Source organism: Leptonychotes weddellii, chromosome 7 (assembly GCF_054177405.1).
Source record: "Leptonychotes weddellii isolate Sample4059 chromosome 7, ASM5417740v2, whole genome shotgun sequence".
In the NCBI taxonomy this organism is placed as follows: Eukaryota; Metazoa; Chordata; class Mammalia; order Carnivora; family Phocidae; genus Leptonychotes; species Leptonychotes weddellii.
The window spans coordinates 36,269,543-36,290,175 of NC_138375.1; the positions used below are offsets into that span (position 1 = coordinate 36,269,543).

Here is a 20,633-nt window from a genome sequence, read left to right on the forward strand (position 1 = left end):
TGGTAGTAAAATAAAGTGATTGCTTATAATTTAATCTAACCAAAGTTGTAAGGGTTGATTAAAGCCTTCATTGCTTTTAAAAATATATATATATGTATATATATTTTTTGGTATTTGGAATTTACGCTTCAAGCACTCTCCAAAGTATAAAAGCATATGGCCCTAAACTGCATTTTCTGTCTCGTTTCTCTGTACCTAACAAACACTCACGACACTATGCCAGGCACAGGTAGAAGGGCCATTTAATCCTCTTAACACCCTGGCCAGAGGAGGAGGAAAGGCACTAAGGAGCTGAGAGTTAATCCGGAGCACTCTATGTGCTCAATCCTCACTACTTGCTATGATGTAGGTTCTAGGATTATCCCCATTTTACAGATGAGGAAATGGATTTAAGTTTTTGCTCAATATTATTCAGCTGGTCAACAGTAAGAGGGATTTAAATCCAGATGGTCTGACCTCAGAGTCTTACTGTCTGTCACCTCTAAGCCCAGAGTGCCAAGTTAAATACCCATCAAGTTAAATGTCTGTATATCCTATGATCCAGCAATTCCAATTTGACATATATACACTTCAGAAATGCTTGCATATATACACAAGGAAACGTGTACGAAGATAGTTGTCAACAGCTTTGTTTGTAATCACAATAATCCGGAAACAACCTAGAAGTTTATCATTATCAGCATCTCAGGGTCAAGAGATCGAGCCTCGTGTTCAGGCTCCCTGCTCAATAGGGAGTCTGCTTGGGATTAGAGAATCTCCCTCTGCCCCTGCCTACCCGCCTCACTAGAATAAATAAATCTTTAAAAAAATTGTACTATGTGGTTTTATTAGTCATTTGGATTAATTTAAATGAGATGGATTTTTAAAATTGAAATGAATGGATTTTTAAAGATTATGTAATACTCCATGGAGATCCAAATGCAAACAACAGGCATACATTTTCCACAGGATGGTAGTCATATAATCTTAATTGACAGAGAATGGATCAAGTAATGTCAACCACAATTCATTACAAACTTGTACATATTTGTGAGCAGAGTTGGAGAAGAGACGTTATTCCAAAAATAATTTCAGTGAAAGTAAACTCAGCAATTATAGCCATATCTCTTGCTTTAACATCTTAGAAATATGACATTTTTAATAGCACATTTTTCAATTCAGCTTTACTATGGCTAAAGAACCAGATGGCAAAGTCTTGACTAACTAGAATCCAAATAAGAACAAGTACTAAAGGAATTACAATTTTTGTATTCCATTTTTAACAGATAAAACTACAAAAACACATATTCATCTCAAGTGTCTTACCAAAAAAAAGCAATGTGTAGGGCCTTATATGAAATTAGTACAAATTCAACAAAATATCTCATACTTTCTGCATCAATGTTGCTAGAACTAATGTTCTGAATAATTAAAGGGGCACTGTGCATTAGAATCATTAAAGACTATATTTCCCTAGAGCAGAAAACTGTGCTGATATAGTTTAAAAGACTTGTATGAGAGAAAAAGAAAAGCTTCTGGTAAAGTATAAAAGAGATAACTATATGAATAAAGAATTGCTATTAACTATAACAGGCTCAAGCAATCTGGTGATCTCATGTTTTACCTTAAAGTCTTGTTTTCCCTTTTTCAGCTAAAAAACAAGCTTAATTTGCTTGTTAATATGAAAGTCATTAAAAAGTCATTATTAATTAAGGAAAAACAGAAAGATGTCCAAACTTGAGCTTTAATTAAAGAAAAACATCAAAGTCCATATAAAAATATGGGAAATTGACATCTCTTTATATTGCCCCAAACATGTAGACACATGCATTTTAACACTTAATGAATCTCTACCCACTCATTTAAATAATTCAGATATTTGGACTTACCTTTTCAGTAAGTCACTATCCTAGAACGGAGTAAAATGTAAATATTCTTATATGTAATAAGAAAGATTCTTTCTTAAGAATTTATGCTGGAAAATTAGGGCATTTGTCTGGGCACAATGACTGGCTTCTGTATAATGACAATAACCGTAATAATGATACTACTTAGTGCATATGAATTATACCTCTATCTCAAGATCTTTTTTGGCCTATTTTTGAGGATCCCTCTAATGATTATTCAGTCTTCATATTATTATTCAGTCTCTCATATGCGAAAGCATCATGAGAGAATCTTTTATAGCACCGTTAACAATTGTTAACTCTTCAACCAGCTGTTCTTGAAGGATTCCTCTGCCAAGCTCTTATTTTCGTTTCATTATTTCTTTGTTCTCCTTGTCTAAACTATATGCAAGTTACCCAGATTTTCCACTCTGGCCCCTTTCAATAAAGACTTGTTTTGGCTCGACAAATTATTAGTCATCACCACAGTCTAAAAATAAATCATATTTTACAAATTCTACATGTTAAAATTATGATGTTCTATGGAACCTCCAAATTATTTCACGGTTCATACGCAGAACCTTCTTCCCATAAGGTTTAGTGGGTTTCACTTATCACTGAAGAAAACAATTCCAGTTATTTTATGGGACGGTTTACTACCTAAGCATTCTTTATAGAGCATGCTTATTTTAGGTGTGGAATGAAAGTAAACTCAATCTACGCACAGCACGCTTAGCACAATGAATCCAGACCCTGTAATATGTTACATTCTAAGCCTAAATAAAACAAAATGAAACCCTACTTGACTGCTCCTTTATAACTTAGTATAAAACTTGTCATTTTATTTTGTCAGAGATTTATGTGTACAAGTTTCGATTTCAGAATTTCTAGCCAAGAAGGTAATTTCCATTTCACTACTGGATACGGTGACATCAAACACAGCAAAGATCTTAATAGGCCAGTCAGGGGAGAACTATGTGGTCTCTGCAAATGAGATGCTGCTTTAGTTCAGTAGACTTCTCGTTTGTATTGGAAGTCTATACAGTGCCTTCATTCGAAATCACTCGATACCCCTCTTCTCCCAAGGTCTTATGTAAATACTTAGAGTCGTGGCTGAACGTGGATGTCTACATCAAGGGATATTACTAAAGAAAGAAAAAGAGATTCTAGATTACCCGTCAACCAAAGGGAAAAGAGGTTCCATAGCCAAAGTACTTAGGGGTGGGTTAATTCACTTCTACCAGCGTCGCGCGTGTACACTGGAAGAGCGGCTACTTCCGATTGGCAGCCTACGGTCTGTACCACCACACATGGCCAGCTCACTGTTGCAACAAAGGCACGTGTGATTCACAGGTAGAGGAAAAACAAAAGCAGCAAGGAGATAATTTCCAGTTTCTAAGGAGCAGAGTATTCTATTCATCTCAAAAGATGAAAACAGGTATCTTTCATTGCACGTTTTTGGTCTTCAAGGAAAGGCCAAAAATCTGTGATTTTCATATTTGTGTTAATAGAGCAGGGCTTTTCAAAGCCACTACCAAAAATCGACTGGTTTTCTTACCTGCTTTTTTTCCCTGCTTTAAGTGAAGGATGTCTGCCTCATTACAAACCTTGCTGGCTCCCTAGATTTTCTGGAGTCTGGCTTTGCTGTGATTACTGGCCAAAACCTTTCATTACAGTATATAGTTTGTGCAGCTGCCTGGAAATTGGTCTCGGGGTCAGTGGCTCTTCCCCGTTCCCCTCTTTCCCTTCTTTTGAAGCAATATCGCCGAACTGAAGGCATTGTTCCAGCTTTCTGCTGGGCTCTGTCTGCTGCACACTGTGAATAGCTTCGCAATCACTCCGGCAATTGGTTCTTCAACTGCCTTTAGGTTGTCAATTGTAATTCATTGGCTCCAGGCACCTTTTCTCTTTTCATTCTCTTGAGGTCTTTTCTTATTTAATTTGCAATAATATTAGGGAATGTCTTCTTCAGACATGTCACTAATGTCTTCCTGATTATGAGGCTGGATGGACGGTGGCCTTTCATACAGATGCCTGTTAAAATGTTTCAGTATTTCCTTTTCTCTGATTTGTGATGACGATCGTTATAGTATCTTTCTTGTAAGGAATGTGGCTTAAAGTCTTTCTAAAGAATAATCCTCCTTGAAATATTCTCATTGGAGTTAATTCATGCAATTAGTTACATTTTGATAACTTCCCAAAGATATAATTTTTCATTTTTGTGATAATTAAGCTTTCACATGTTCTTCCCATAATTATGCCCTCTTCTCTTTTTTATTATAAATTTGAGCTCTATACAACTTCTGTAATTAGTTAATTAAGAAATAAAGGGTTCTGACTAGTTAGAAATCAATGCCTATGTTTTCAGAGCCCTTCAGAGGACCTGCAGTTATTCCTCAAATACCGTTTTTCAAGATTATATAACATTCCAACTCTTCAAAACGAGTTCCAATGCTTCTGCATTACAAGATTTTATTTTATTTTATTTTTAGGAAAAAGGACAACTGTCTCTTGATTTATTAAAAAAAAACAAAAACCCAAAACCTCAGTTCATTATGTCTCAACTCCTTAGTTCTGGATAAAACCCAGCAGGGTAACCCCTCTCATTAGCCTCAGCCATCCCAGAGTAACCAAAGGTATTTTTAAGCAGACACTATGTAATAATAATAATGAAAATAATTATCATAATGATAATAACTAACGCTTATTGTGCTTTTTATCTTCAAAGCACCTTACTGACATTAACCATGTGTCTCTTTTCAAATTCATTTAACTCAACAAATGTTTTATTAACTCTGTACACCATGGAATGTGTAGTAAACTGAGTTTTCTTTTGCAAATGAAATAAGTAAATAAATAAGTGGAACTAGGGCCAAGGAAATTGTTCTGTAAACTTTTGCTTCAGAATCATTTGTTGGCTTTGTTGAATGAGAGTTAATAAAAGACTGATCTTTACAAAATACAAAATTGAAAAAAGGGTGAAGTTCATCACCACAACCACTCAAATACCTACTGCTTCAAAAAAGACCCAGAGGGGCGCCTGGGTGGCTCAGTCGTTTCGCGTCTGCCTGCAGCTCAGGCTCAGGTCATGGTCCCAGGATCCTGGGATCTAGCCCCGCGTGGGGCTCTCTGCTCGGCAGGAAGCCTGCTTCTCCCTCTCCCACTCCCCCTGCTTGTGTTCCCTCTCTTGCTGTCTGTCTCTGTCAAATAAATAAAATCTTTAAAAAACAAACAAACAAAAACACAAACAAAACAAAAAAACAAAACAAAAAGACCCAGAAAGAGAAAGTCAAAGTCTAACTGTATAGTTACGACTCATTATTTTAAAATATTTGCGTATATAAAGAAAAATGTTAAATGTAAGAAATGAAAAAACCCTTTAAGTTTCATTAATGTAAAACAATTTTATGACAAAGCTAGATTTGTTCTTAATAAATTGAATTTATTGCTTTAAAACCATTTCAATTATGTGCCCAAAGAGCTTCATCATATACCAGTCTCCATGTGAGAAATATAAAAAGTAAATTTTGCTCTGCTAGTAACCCAAATAAACTCTATATACTTAAAATACAGGCAATTAATAAAAACATATTAAAGGAATACCGTTCAGTCAAGACGTCCTGCCACTTTCTACGAAGGATTTTGGGAAGGAAACAGCAACCTACTATAAGCAAGGTCCTCAAGTGGACAAGCAGAGAAAAGTACATAAATACACATGAAAATAAAGATGTGTAAATCTGGTAGCTAGAGGATTAAAGCTTTGAGAAACTATTAACAGGGTCAGAGTGGTGAGATTTCACAGAAGATGCAATTTAGGAGTAATATTCAAAGGTCAGGGTTGGTGCAGAGGAAACAGGAATCAGACTGGGTGGAGGTAAGCAACCTGGATGAAGTTGATCACGTTAAAGCCCGGAGGAAAGCACAGGCACGTACGGAAGACTCCAACGTCGTACTCATCCCAACGACATATAATTAAGCACAGAGACTTATACAAGCCAGAATTCCTGTCCTTTAAGGAGCTTACAATGTTGAGGGGTAGACAGAAAAGTTACAGGCAATTAATGCTAGTATTATGATTTGGATATGCCCAGATGGCTTTGGAAGTCAGAGGAGGACACCCAGCTCCGCCTTCAATGTTCAGGGAAACTTCTTGATGTCACCTATAATCGTTAGGTGGTTTTCCCAGGGCAACAGAAATTGCGAGCAGTAGCTGAACGTGAGTGAGAAAAGAGAAGGGAATTCAATTACCAAGCACACGAACATATGAGATCAGTGGCGTTTCACTTGCTTCTAGAAGGAAATAGAAGATAGTCCTGGTTTTTAACATGGAAGATATGAAATCTGGTTCCTAATGGTCTCTGTTGAGGAATAGGGGGGAAGAGGGAGATCTGGGGATGTGAACAATCAGGAAACTGAGAGGTACTGCAGAGGTGGGAGAATTGTGTAGTGAAACGTCTGGATGTGCACAGTAAATAAGAGTAAGAATTGGAAGAGGTTCCAAAACTTGCCAGCTTTACAGAAAACAAAGATATGCGTGTGAGCTACTAAAGAAGAAAGTGGAAAGGAATAGGGGTTTTATAAGAGAACATAATGAATTCTTGTTTTGTTTTTAAAATGTATTATACTTTGTTATCCCACCTAAATAATTTTCTCGATAGGATGGACCTTTCTGATGTACCACCTGTCAATGGGAATTTTATTAATTTTCAGTAGGTAGGGCACATTCTCATGATTATTGCTTGGTGGGGGCAAGAAATACAGGTATATGAGTTCCCTTGAATGGTAAGATCAAAGTGGCTAGATTTAGAATCGATGAAATCAAATATACAAATTCATTTTTTTCAAGGAGTGCATATTTAGTAAGTACATGAATGTACAATAAAATATTCTGTTTTGGTATTCAGCTAAAAGTTGCTCTTTAAAATACAAAAGCGTCGGGGCGCCTGGGTGGCTCAGCCATTTAGTGTCTGCCTTCGGCTCAGGTCATGATCCCAGGGTCCTGGGATGGAGCCCCGCATCGGGCTCCTTGCTCGGCAGGGAAGCCTGCTTCTCCCTTTCCCACTCCCCCTGCTTGCGTTCCCTCTCTCGCTGTCTCTCTCTCTCTGTCAAAAAATAAATAAAAATCTTTATAAAAAAATAAATAAAATAAATAAAATAAAATACAAAAGTGTCATTACTATAAATGTATCTAACTATTGAAAGGATGGTTATTTTCAGCTTCTCTTGCACGTTAGTAAACATTTTCAGGAGATCACGGAGTCATTCCACGGAAAACAGATTTCCAAACCCTCTCATTGTTTCCCCAAGATTAAATTGTAACAGAGTAAAGTACATTTGTAAGGAATGGACAAAAAAATAATTCATATTCCATATCATTTTAGAATAAGTATACGTCCCATAAGGGAATTTTCAGACTGCTCACACAATAGGTATGTACACTGCTCCATGTGAAATCAAATCAGTATTCTAAAATGCTGCCAAGACACAGGTCAAGATACTTGGAAGACTCCTAAGATTTAAAGTATATGGCACTTTACAATCATTATTGTACAAAAACACACACACACGTTTCTCTCCATATACAGAGAGTAATAATAAACTAAGTATGTTATGTGACTTAAATGCTGCTTTGTATTTTCCAATAAAAGATTTGTCATGTAAAATCAGCGACAATATTCACTACTTCAGAGATACCAAAACAAAACACACCACTCCACTGTTAAGCAGTATGAATATAGAATGAAAATTTTAAATGAGAGTCTTACTATTTACAGACGTGTCCAAACATTTCAATCCTTCCAAACTCCCTGCCCCTTTGTAGGAAGGAGAAAAAGTATACAATTTAGAAATAATTATCTATAAACAAGAATTGTAAGTCAATGTAGTGGTCAAATATGAAATACATACTAGCAGTCTCTTCCAGAAGATGTCTATAGACTAAGAAGTGAGAACTAGATAAAGTATTCCTAATACACTGAATATTGAAAAGTATTTTTCAAAAAATATGGATATTTACAATCAAAACAAAACATGGGCTAAAACAGTAATGTTTATATCATCATAGACATACTTGCAAACACTCTTCTCACATTTATATTTTGTTCTTTTCCAATAAACACCACTTTCTATGTACCATCATGGTAACAAACTGAATGACAATTACAAGAAAACTGAGAAATGCCTGATCACAAATTTTAACCTTAGTGCTGACATCCTAATTTAAAAGCTGGGTCTTCCTGTGCTATAATTAATGAGGCATGGAACCAAAAGAGTAATCTGACCTTAAAATTTCACTTCAAAAATCTTTATTTCACAGGTTCCACATTTTTAAATATTTGACAGAGTTCAAAAATATTTGACAGAGTTGACTCAGTATTTGATGTACTATTTCTAAAAAAGTTACACTTTTGAATTAAGGACATGTACGAATATCCAATCAGACTAGACTGCTAAAAGGTTAAACTGTTTCTTTCACATTGATAAAATGTGTCATTTTATAAGACATGGTAATGCCCAATAAAACAAAAATATGATCTTAAAAAGCTAGGAAGTAAACGAGTCCCAATCGGCAACTGTGTAGAGGGAAAATAGGATTACATTTATTGGCTACTCTATCAACTTAACTTCTCATAAAATCCTCCTGATCTATTAAATAACTTCAGAACTGAAGTATGCTCTCCTATGGGAGTTGTAAAACAAATTAGATACAATTACAATTCAATACAAATAAAAAGCCAACCTATTTACCCTTAAGATGATTCTTGTTTTAGAGCTTTATTATTTGAATTGGACTAGAATTTTCCCTAATGAATCAAGTGGGCCCCTTGACTTAATTATAGATTTTTATATTATACTTTCTATAGAGAAACATAGTTGATAGGAGCAAGCTCTGGAAAACTGTGGTAACTACACCTCCCCAAAGTGAATACAACAAACATCTGTTGCAAGAACTGCTTGGCTTTCAGACAGTATGTAAAGGGTGTTCTTTTTCCCAGTGTTTTGCTATTAAAAAAAAAAAAAAAGATTATTTGTTAAGAAACATGTTTCTACTATCAATTCTCAAAATGTAAAATCTTAAAATTCTAAGTTAAACACAGGTCATTACCAGGTTTATTATAGAAGGCAAACTATGCAATGTACAAGACTCCAGTCGCATTCTAAAAGGGTAACAAAATAATTGGGCATGTTGCCCTCTGTCTGTGGGTTACAAAGTAATTTTAACCATTGTCTTCCTTTCTTAACTCCTCTACACAAACATCCCAACACTCAGAGCAGAGGAGGGGACTAAATATACAACCTCCTGGGATTTTCTTCCTCTGTTGCAATCCCAGTGATAATTCAACTTTCTCCTTGGGATCTCACCAGTTTCTGAACTCAATATCCTGTTATCCTCATTAAGTGATAAACGAATTCTTAAAGTTTTACTCAAGTGACAGGATAAATAACTGCAATTTTTTTACATAATGCATTAAGCACAAAATGTAATAATTTCAATGGGAGGAAGGGAGGAATCAATGAGCCCTTATGACTCCTCGTCTTTTCTTAACTGCATCAAAGACTTGTTCAGTGCTTTTAGTAAACTGAATACATTTTCCTTGATTCTGTAAGAACAAACTTTTGCCTCAGACTCACAGGTATTTTGCAAAGTAAAAACTCATCTTTTTTAGCATTTGGAAATTACACAAAGTGCACACAAATCAGCAGGTACAAATGAATAAAAATGTTTAAAAGCAACAGAGCACAGGGCACGTAATACCTTTGTAATAAGGAAAGGAGGAGTAGTAAACAGATGACCACCTCTAAACATATTTCAAATAACATGTAAGTTTTTTCACTTTTTAATCTTCTACCCCCTCTTCTACCCATGCCTCCTCCCAACCATTTTGAGATTACCATTCATTAAAAGTTTAAGATTCAGTTTTTACCATTTCACTTTTATGCTAACTTATTAATAAGATATTGATTTAATCCCTAAAACATTTCTGGGGATACTTCAACAAGGCATCATAACATTACTATACTGAGGAACCTCTTTCTCATTCAAGCAATGAGTAAAAGAAGCAGCTTCCATTTCTTTGCCAAATCCAAAGTATGAATACTTCATTATGTTTCGACAAACTTCAAGATCTATAATTGAATTTGCCCAAGTCTTCAATTAAAGTCTAAAATGTTAACATGCACCTGTACAGTCTGTGTTTATATAACCATAGGGAAAATGCCTTAAGCAGTCCTCAAAATGGTATTTGCAAATTCCATTACAAGCAAAAATTTTTTTTTTTTTAAGATTTTATTTATTTATTTGACAGAGACAGTGAGAGAGGGAACACAAGCAGGGGGAATGAGAGAGAGAGAAGCAGGCTTCCCACCGAGCAGGGACCCCGATGCGGGGCTCGATCCCAGGACCCTGGGATCATGACCTGAGCTGAAGGCAGACGCTTAACAACTGAGCCACCCAGGCGCCCCACAAGTAAAAATTTTGAGGAAAATTCATTTAAAGTTGATATAAATAGAAAGTCAAAGTCATACATATTCCAGTATATACAAGTTTTGAATAATTTTCAAATCATTACATTTTTTTTCTACATTTATAGTCTCTGTCTCAGTAAAAGATGAATCACAAAAAGATATTTGCCCATTTCCTAGGAAAGATAGCTAGCCAACACATGCAAAGCATATTCCAGAGCAATTAATTGTTAAAAGCTTCCTTTCTTCGATGTGACAGTCTTCAATTTTTATGGAGGATTACCCTGAGTTGTGAATTTGATTTCAAGAAAACATTAGTTTCAATTTTATGTCTAAGGAAAACAGTTCCTTAAATTTAAAAGGAAAAAAAAATCAGCTATTGTAAATAACTTGAAAAAGGGATTTGAAGTTATAAGGTCACTTGTATATGTATTTCATATGCTTTATTATAGATGTATTACATATTATTTATGTACAAAACATTATAGTCTATTTGTATTAATACATACCTATATTTCCCACAATGAATCTCAGAACAATGCATTTTCAGCAAGTACCTTATAATTATAAACGAATATAACACTCATAACTACCCATCATTAAATACTATTACATCCATTCTACAGACAGAAAAACTGGTGCTGAGAAGTTAAAAGATTTACCCAAAGCCTTAAGAACAAATCAGGAGGCACCACAACCACAAAGCTGAAGATCTGCACATTAATGACTCTCTGAATAGATTTGCATTGCTTTGTTTTTATCTTAATTACTTAATATTATCTAGATTTCACAAAATCTAAAAAGGGAAAAGATGCTTGCTGACCACTTAATGCTGAATGAAGCAACAGAGGATAGATGAGTTCTATTTAATAAGAAACCCTTGCCTTCTTTGCTATTTTCCTAAAACTTAAATGAAAATTCTCTATGTAGTACCTCTTCTACTGCTTAGTACTTTTAACTTCAAAGTGAATTATCCAAAATCATCCCACTCATTTATTAAGAAAAAAAAAAAAACTGCATTATTGCCATCTTACTGATGAGAAGACAGGGAAGGAACAAAGCTTTTTGAATGGGTCCCACATTAAGTGTGAGAGAAGTCTGGAGTTAGAACATCTTATGTCCTGGACTGTTCATCCAATTTTTCAGACTAAAGGGTAGTGCTGTTCCTCTTAATTATCTTATTCTGAAGTCAGTAAAGGAAGCACAGAATTTTCTAAAGGAGGGGGAGAAACCTATTCTGAAAGTTACAGGTGTAAAGGAATACATGAGAAGTATATTTCACTGTGCTTAGGTTAAAATTCACTACAATTCAAGTTTTAAAAAATTATTCACCTTTGTTATTCCTTTAGCATCCATGAATCAGAAACTCTGCTGGGTGAGACACTGAATTTTTTCTTCCCCCCAGAACTAGGCTCATGTTTTTATAGGTGAGATACAAGCTAAGAAATGAAATTAAATGAGGAAGATAAAGAATGGGTCCATATTAAAGCGTATTTGGTGGCATGGAACTTGCAAGATAAGACATCAATTTTCAGCCTGGCTGGTTACAGAATAGGACTCATTGCTTCTAGTCAACAGTGAGCATTTCAGAGGGACAAGAACATGACATTTGAGGGCAAATGATGCATGGTAATATGCACGATGCATTCCTTGAAAAGCTGGAGAAAAGAATGAACTAAGTAAGCTGGCAGGGTAAAAAATGTTCAATAACCAGGCCTTCAGATGAGAAAATAGATGAGAAAAATATTCAGATAAGTCCTCTAACTTCACTGAACAGTTTTTTAAAAAAAACTATGCTTCCCACGTGGAGAAAGATATATAAACAATAATTTCTATAGATCGATATAGTCTTTCTACTTTCTAAGAAAATTACGGTTTCATGTGGAAAAACAACATAACCAGCATATCCCTAATTATAGGCAAGTTTTCAGATTCCAAGGTGGCAGCAAAAGTGCAACAGACAAGACAAAGAGTTGTCACGTTAACGAGACATACCTCTTGGACTGATCGAGCAGCTGGCTTGTCTTGATGATTAGCCAATATTAAAAAGGGTAAAGTGCATAACTGTGGGTGCTGAAGAGCTGAGTGCAGTTCATTTCTAGCAGTTTCTAAATCATCTTCTGAAGAGGCACTGTCTAATACAAATATTACCCCTTGAGATCCTTGGTAGTAGCGACTCCAATATTTCCGGATATTATCAGCCCCTGTCAAAAACAAAACAAATTCTCTTTTTAAAAATAGCATTCAGAAACTGAAAAAACACTGAACAGTACTGTTGGGAACACTCAACAGTAATTCCTACTGGAAACCAGTGTAGCTTTTAAAAATTAAGTGCAGAAAACATGGTTGATGACAACAAAGGCATGAGAGCCAACAAGTGGATGTAGCCTTGAAGAAGAACACCAAAGTTGAGGAGTCATTCTTCATACCTTTCTTATCAAAATATGTGAGAAAAACCAGGATACTTTTTAGATTCAAACTCAAAATGTTTTCAGATTTTGCTTACTAGCCCAAAATAAACTCCATTCTTTATAAATTGAGTCTGAGCCTAACTCAGAGAGCAGTGTAACCTAGCTGTTCAGAGAGGCTTTTTTTTCCAAACAATGAACATTAGCTTGATATTTTCTAAAAGAATTGCTTGCTGATCAGGGCAGCCTTGTTTAATTTCATCTAGAAAGTGAAAACTACTAGCACAATACCTTCATGTATCAAAGTGCTGAAATTTGTGATGAATTAAAATCTTGATACATTTGCATAAACCCATTTGGCAATGAGCATCCTCATGGCCTTGGTATGACGGGGTGTTCACAAAAGACACTGAGATTCTCATCAGCCAGGGCCACGTCTTATTCTTCTTTGTATTCCCAATATCCAGCACAATATATAACTTGAAGCTCAGTACAGGAATGAGGGAAATGAGGGAAGGAGGAAGTGAAATTATACACTAATTAGGCTTTATGGATTTTGAGACTAGAAAGACCTGGAGAGACTGTCCAGTCCAACTGTCTGAGGAAATTGGGGCCAAGAGAGGTGAAGTGAGTAATCCCCATTCATATGTCTAGTCAATCACAAAACTGAGATTTGCATCTGAGTAGACAACCTATCCAGGGAGGGCATGGGCATTCCCCACTACATCATGATGACTGCTTCCTTTACTTTCATTCAATTCATGAATAGCACAGGCAGTGTTTGTATGGGGGGGTGTGGTTAGGGGATGGAGAGGGAGGCTTATTGGTTATACAACAAAAATTAGATAAAGGTATTTCATCAATTTAGTGCATACGATCAAGTCTTAACCTTAAGTTCAGTAACTACATGTTAGCCATCCATTGAATATTTAGCTCCTATATTGAATATACTGTGCTAAGTGCTAGGGGCACAGAGATTAAGGACTGGAGTCAGCATGCACTAACTGGCAACGGCCAAACGTGTGCATCTCTTTCCAATTCTGTGTTCAAGGACACCATACTGGAAGCTCGAAACTGGACAGGGTGGGAATATTTTCACCATCAAAATCAACAACAGCTATCATCAGGTCTTTTCTTCCCCTGAAGGCCAACACACCACTGGATGACATTAAGAAGCCCACATTTTTCTGTGAGAAATAGAAAATAAATAAATAAATAAATAAAGCCCTGTGAGAGAGGTACTCCTTAAGCGGGATGAGAGCAAGAGAGGTGGCATCTCAACTGGACTGGGCAATTCTCTTCAAAAATAGTAGTTACCAAACACCTACCATTTATTAAGCACTTTCTAGGTCCAGGCACAGTGCTAGGTGTTTTCAAAAGAAGAGCTCATATAATTCTTATAACCACCCTAAGAGGGAGGTATAATTGACTCAGGATTTAAAACTAATTTTCAGATTTTAAAATCCAGGGTATTTGCCATAATATTTTGCTGAAACAACCTGCTATATAAGATGATCAAGGACAGTTAATGTTGAGTAACCTTCAATATGTAAAGACATGGCATATGAATAGGGGTAACATCCAACCAAGAAAGCAGAACAAAACAAAGCAAAAGAAATTAAGCCAGAGATTATTTAATATAGGTAGGCAGTTGCATAAGTGATGGTTGAACTAAGAAAACAACAGAGGCATGGAAATTAGCAACACCTTAGGCCAGGTTCCCTAGGAACAGAGTCTGAGATGGCATTTCTTGAATGCCTAATTACAGATAGTATTATCAGGAGAAACCAGGAGTGAAAAAAAAAAAGCAAGCTAGAATTGGGAAGGAGCTAGGCAAAGATACGGTTTCAGAAATCCAACCTCAGCTTGATCCACTGAGGAACTCTAGAGCATGTACTAAACCACAGAAGTTGTCCAGTCCAAAGGCAAGGGGGCTGGGCTGCTATACCCCTGTACAGTCATTGGCTATGAGCCACCCTAGGGAACAGGAGGGGGTAGGGATGTGATCTCATACTCTCCCAGACATACTTAGTTGAGGCAATTACGGTCAGCCAAGGGCAGGCCTCTGGAGAAGGGTACAGGTGTGAGTTATTAGCAGCCAATACTCGCAGCAGCTGGGAGATGGATGCACTGGCCCAGTAAAGGAGATCTGGGTAGGATACCAACAGCATCTGCTACAAGCTACATCCAGACATTATCCATATGCTAGAGAACCATCCATAAGCTTGAGGAGCAAAAGTAGCAGCAGTGTTACCTGATGGTAAATGTTTAAAACAAAAATACTGTGCATGTACATATCTGTACATAATTTATTACAAATTTTATTAAAGGATGTGTAGCACACAATTTTCATCTAACATATGCAACATGCTTTACTGTAAATTCCATAGAGCTCATTAATGCTCACAAAATGGTTCCGTGATTTTGCCCAACTTTTGTATCCATAGTCAACCAACAGTTGCAATTGACCAAGTACAGTTCCAAAATAAATGTTGGTTCTGCTAAGTGTTTTACATGTATTAAATCATTTACCCTTGACAATCTTAAGAGGCAGGTATTCTTATGGCTCTCATTTTACCAATAATAAAATTAAGACATGAAACGATTACATAATGTGGCCAAGGTTACACATCTAAAATATATATTTAGGTCTCATGAGATTGAAAGAGAAGGATCATTGACTGGGAAGGTGATAAAACTAAGCAAAACACTCTATTACCACATAAGCCAAGGCGGGGGGTGGGGGGGTGAAGCAACCTATTAGAATAAAAGGTATTAGGTGCCTATATATATTAATGCTCAGAGTAGGAACATGTCCAAGAACATTTCCAGCCAATTAATTCAATGAATAGTATTATGAAGTACTATTCTATACAAGTCACTGAGCAAGAACCAGAAGAAATATTTAAAAATCCATTATTCCCTTTAGATCAAATCCTCAAATTCTTTCGAGTAATAATAACTACAACAAGGCCTATAAATACATTAGAGGGAATCAATACGGCCACAGCATTAAGAGGGTGTGCAGAGAATCAAATATAAAGAGAAGAATACTGGTTGCATATTCCAATGGAACTTTTCCGTTGGAAATACGTGGGACATACTCAAAATCCAACTCATGAGGCTCATCTCTTTCAACAAGAAACTATTTCCATCTGCCACATTTAGGAGCACATAAGACACCTGAAAATAGTGAGACAAAATGATGGTGAGTCCAATGATTGTGTTGGTAGAAACAAACCCAAAAAGAAATGTCATAATTCCTTAAAATGTCCCGTCTATGACAAAGTATGTGAATAATACATTATTAATGGTGCAAAGACCCTTTTCTTTAGTCTGCTACCACACAGTTATCTGCCCAATCTTAGCATTTCTGATGTTCATCACAAACATTGGGCCTGGAATTCGAAATTCCAGTTCAGCCTTTTGCCCAATGGCTTGGTCAGCAGCAGCCTAAACCCAGATTAGGGCCCAGGAAACCAGCAGTGGGACGAAGGGTTGTATAAAGTTGGTCAGTCTGGCTGAGTGGATCTTAGTTAAGCCACCAGATTAAAATGAGAAATGGATATGTCATTAACCAGCTGCCAGATGCTTTGAGAAGCAAGCCTAACTGGGAGAATTCAGAACACCCATTTGATGTCCACATCCCAATATTCCTCATCCACAAACGGAGTCCAAAGGGAGTAACATAACACAGGACATCACATCAAACAGTGGTCTGGGGCCACTCATTTTAATTACTGAATAGTGCATGCTTTGTGTCATTTAAATTGTTATATAAAAAGGTTAAACACCCAACTCAAACCCGGCCTGTATTTTGTACACTGATTAAAAAACAAAGGGGTATCTTAACAGTAGAGAGGGTCCGATACTGCCTTACTAAACGTTGTAAGGAGCCTTTGGTCATCTAAGAGTTCAATCTGAGATCCAATCAATCAGGAGAGCCTGGTTTAAGCCACTACAAGAGAAAAACTAGAAGGTAGGAGCGTAACGTGTCTTCATTATGCAAGGTTCTTTTTAAAGGCACACTATGGCAACTATGGACAACTATGGAACATTCTCTTAATATTCATTAATTCATCTAAGAGACGATTATTGAGCACCTGGCACCATCCCAGGTGCTGGGGACATAGTAGCAAACAAAGACAGACAAAAACTTCAGTCTTCACAGGGCTTACATTCTTTACCAGCAGAGCCAGCCTAGCATTACAGAGGTTAAAAATGCCAAGTATCTGTTTTCCAAGTTCTCTCCTACAGCATGGGCAGATTATTCAGTTCTAGTAAACTGGGACTCAACAAAGGTTTGCTGGGAGCTTCTGAAAAAAAAAAAAGTGTCCCTCAATAAAAAGAGAGATGTCCAAAGAGAGCCACCTCTCTCTCCTGGTTTTTTTTATTTCATTAGGTGATAAGATGATGCTTTGAACTGTGTTAACCCAGCAGTCTTGAAGGAGACACGCCAACACACTGAGGACGTCAGAACGGGAAGACAGAAAGAGCCTGGGTCGTTGAGAACACTGCTGAGCAGCAGTACCAACCACCAACATTGTAAGAACTCCTTATTCTGGAGTACAGTAAATGCCCATTATTCAAGCCAATTTTAGAAGACTACTTTGTTATTCACAGCCAAAAAAATGCTTAGTTCCCTTAAGTTAAAAGACCATAAATTTCTTACAAGAGTTGTTCTTTGAAAGATAAACCCAATGAGCTATAAAAAGCAAACAAACAAAAACAGGGATATACAGGAGTCAACAATAACAATAAAAACAGTTGTTCAAAGTTGTCCCTATGGCGGGGGGGGTGGGGGGGGAAGGCTGTCCTTATGGAAAATCTCATCTCCAGACCAGTGATTTCTAACTAAACTTTTTGTGTTAATTTTTTACCTGTGCTTTCCAATATGGTAACCACTAGCCACGGTGGCTACTGGGTACTTGAAATGCAGCCAGTGCAACAGAGGAACTGAATTTTATTTAAATTTGCTTAAATTTGAAGTTCAGATGCCACACGTGGCTGATGGCTACTGTACTGGATAGTGCGTTCTAGATATTCCTCTCGCTTCTTGCTGACTGTTAGGAACCCCTAAGACTAAAACAGTTAGAGATCTAATCCTGTCTCTGAAAGGAAAAGCAGGTAGCTGTGCTGGTCGAGGAGCAGGTGTGGTCGGTCCAATCCAAAGACGGTTTGCCGAGGGGCTACGTGTGGCTGACCCGGCACCAGGGCGAGGTCATCTGCTGTGCTCGGCCACCCTGCCGCGACACAGTGAGGGTGAGGATCAAGACTGTCCTCTCTTTCCATCCTCTTACCACAGTCTGAAGAAAATGAAGGAGAGTAAGATTATTTTCCCTCTGGAAAACTTAATGAGACTGGAGAACCCAAAAAAGAAGCCAATTTTGGAGAATTTTAATTGTAAATTAATTCTTCAAATCTTAGAGAAGGAGGATGTATCCTTGGAACAAAAGTCACCTCAGCAGTATTACTTTAAGAAGAATGGTTTCCAGCATGGGGAGAAAACGTTCAGAGAGCAGGACCCGAGAAGGGACAGAAAAGTAATACTTTTAAATTCTTTTTTTACCCCTCCCATCTGTGGAGTCTTGGGTCTTTCTGACGGATGGTTTCTTTCATTCTTTTCATCTTCTCTACATCAAACTCACTCAGCCTGTTTTTAAAAACTGATATACTAAGAGTTTGGGAGGACTAAGACCTACATATTTAAACTCAAACTTTTGTTACGGAACCCCCCTACCCCCACCCCCAATAAGTCAAAACATCTTAAATTAAGCCCTCCTTAAATGGTCAATACAAAGTATAAAAATGTGAAGATTCAAAGTCAAGCTCTCCTAAGGGAGGTGTATTGTCCTATTTTGCTTTCAGAGTCAAAAAAAACAAAAAACAAAAACACCCCAAAACACTCTAGATAATAAAAAAAAAATTTTAGAAAAATTTATGAAAAACAAAAATGTGGTCTACATCATGGGAAGAGAACCACCACTGAACAGGATAAACGGCTGAGCTGGAGGAGACCACAGTCCTCAGGCTCACAGCGAGATGTGCTGAGATGAGAACACCCACGTAGAATATAAAAGACAATTAACACATAGCCGTCATCCACCCCCGCCTCACCGACGTATTACATCACATCTAACCTTGTAAAGGTGTTTATATACATCACCTCACTTAACTTTTTAGGAGTTATTATCCTTATTTAATATATGGAGATTTGGGACAGAAAGTTTACTATGCACTTTTCTCCATATCCAGCTAATAAATGGCAGATCCAGGATTCAAAGTTTGGACTGATTTCAAAGACCACGTATTTTTTTCTCCTACACGGTGCTGCTTCCCAGAGAGTGTAAGAGGTTCCAATGAAAGGGAGAGAAGAGGAACAAAGGCATTCCAGTGGGGAGCGTGTGGCTGGGAGCATAAGCTAAGAGGAAACTAGGAGTGGGTGGGTGGATGGGGGCACAGTGAAGACAAGGAGCCGAAGAAGTCTCAGCTAGTGACAAGTAATGGCCAGTGTGAAGACAGAATATGGATGGCTTTGTAAGCCAGTCAGTGTCTGGGCGTGAGGCAGCAGTAAATGGAGAATTATTTCAGAGCCTGGGGGACATTACCTGGGTAGTCTTGTCTTGCTTAAGGGCCTTGTTTACTACCCATTATCTGTTAGTACTTAGGGCAGACAGTACTACCTACCCATAGCTGAGCTTCTTCCAATCCTAAAGTGCCAAGCCTCTAGATTTCATAAACCTTAAAAATGAATACTCTCCACACTCCTGGACATATAGCTAACTGCACAACTTGAAAAAGATTCACTTAGTAAGGTATTCCTGTATTTATTAGCAATACAGTTTCTTAGGGAGGGGTAAAAAATGTGGACAAGAAAGAAAAAGAGTTCTTCCTGCTCCCAAAGGGTATAAGAGAGTCAGTAAAGGAAATATATGTCGGGGCGCCTGGGTGGCTCAGTTGGTTAAGCGACTGCCTTCGGCTCAGGTCATGATCCTGGAGTCCCTGGATCGAGTCCCGCATCGGGCTCCCTGCTCAGCGGGGGGTCTGCTTCTCCCTCTGACCCTCTTCCCTCTTGTGCTGTCTCTCATTCTCTCTCTCAAATAAATAAATAAAATCTTTAAAAAAAAAAAAAAAGAAATATATGTCAACAAATAGTTTCTGCCTTATTTTGGATTCCCCCAGTGTAAAGGGTTTATTCAAGCGGTGAATGCAGAAAATGCTAGTGGCAGAGTGAGGAAGTGGGAGAGGGAAAGAGACAACCCACGAAAAGAGCTATCCAAACAGCAACCACTGTGGGTAGCCTGAACTGACTCAGGCTAGAACTGGAAGCATTTGGGGCCTCATCCACCTACCTCCCATTAGTGGTTGCTTCAGGAGAACTGCACATTATTTTCATAACATCTCCAGCTTTGCCAAGGCACCGAGGTCTCAATAATTCTTTTTTTTTTTTTTCAATAATTCTTGAGAGCGAAGAGGCTAAGACCCCATAGGGCTTTTAGAATTGTACATACTTGTGATCTTTAATATGCAAAAGGGACCACAGGGATCTGCTAAAACTCAGGCATATTTGGGGCTGTTTTTCAGCAGAAATAAATGTGTTACACCGAACTATCTTTACGTTCACCCTATCTCCTGTCCAAAGATAGGTCAGCCAGAGTTGGGAGTAAAATTGCAAAATTAAGAGGTCTATATAGGAACTGGACTAATCTCCTTGGTCTCATTATGCTGGAATTCTAACCCAGTGATCACATGCTTTGGAGCCCAGAAAGGTTATTACAACATGTGCAGCCTTGGCATCAGACTTCAAATAGCACATCCTCAGAAAATTTGGAAGCAGGTGGTCCTCAGCCTACCTTTTACAAACAAAAAGCTGTTGCACCAATTGCCCTCTTCCCAC

General features: G+C 37.4%; 1 protein-coding gene across 1 annotated transcript in view; it reads right to left on the minus strand.

Moving 5' to 3' along the window:
* ARL15 (ARF like GTPase 15) overlaps nucleotides 1-20,633 on the minus strand; it is a 398,974-nt gene that overhangs the window by 189,215 nt on the left and 189,126 nt on the right. Inside the window, exon 4 of the mRNA XM_081826124.1 lies at nucleotides 12,324-12,532. Within this exon, the coding sequence (XP_081682250.1) occupies nucleotides 12,324-12,532 (209 nt within the window). The remainder of the gene's footprint in view (nucleotides 1-12,323; nucleotides 12,533-20,633) is intronic.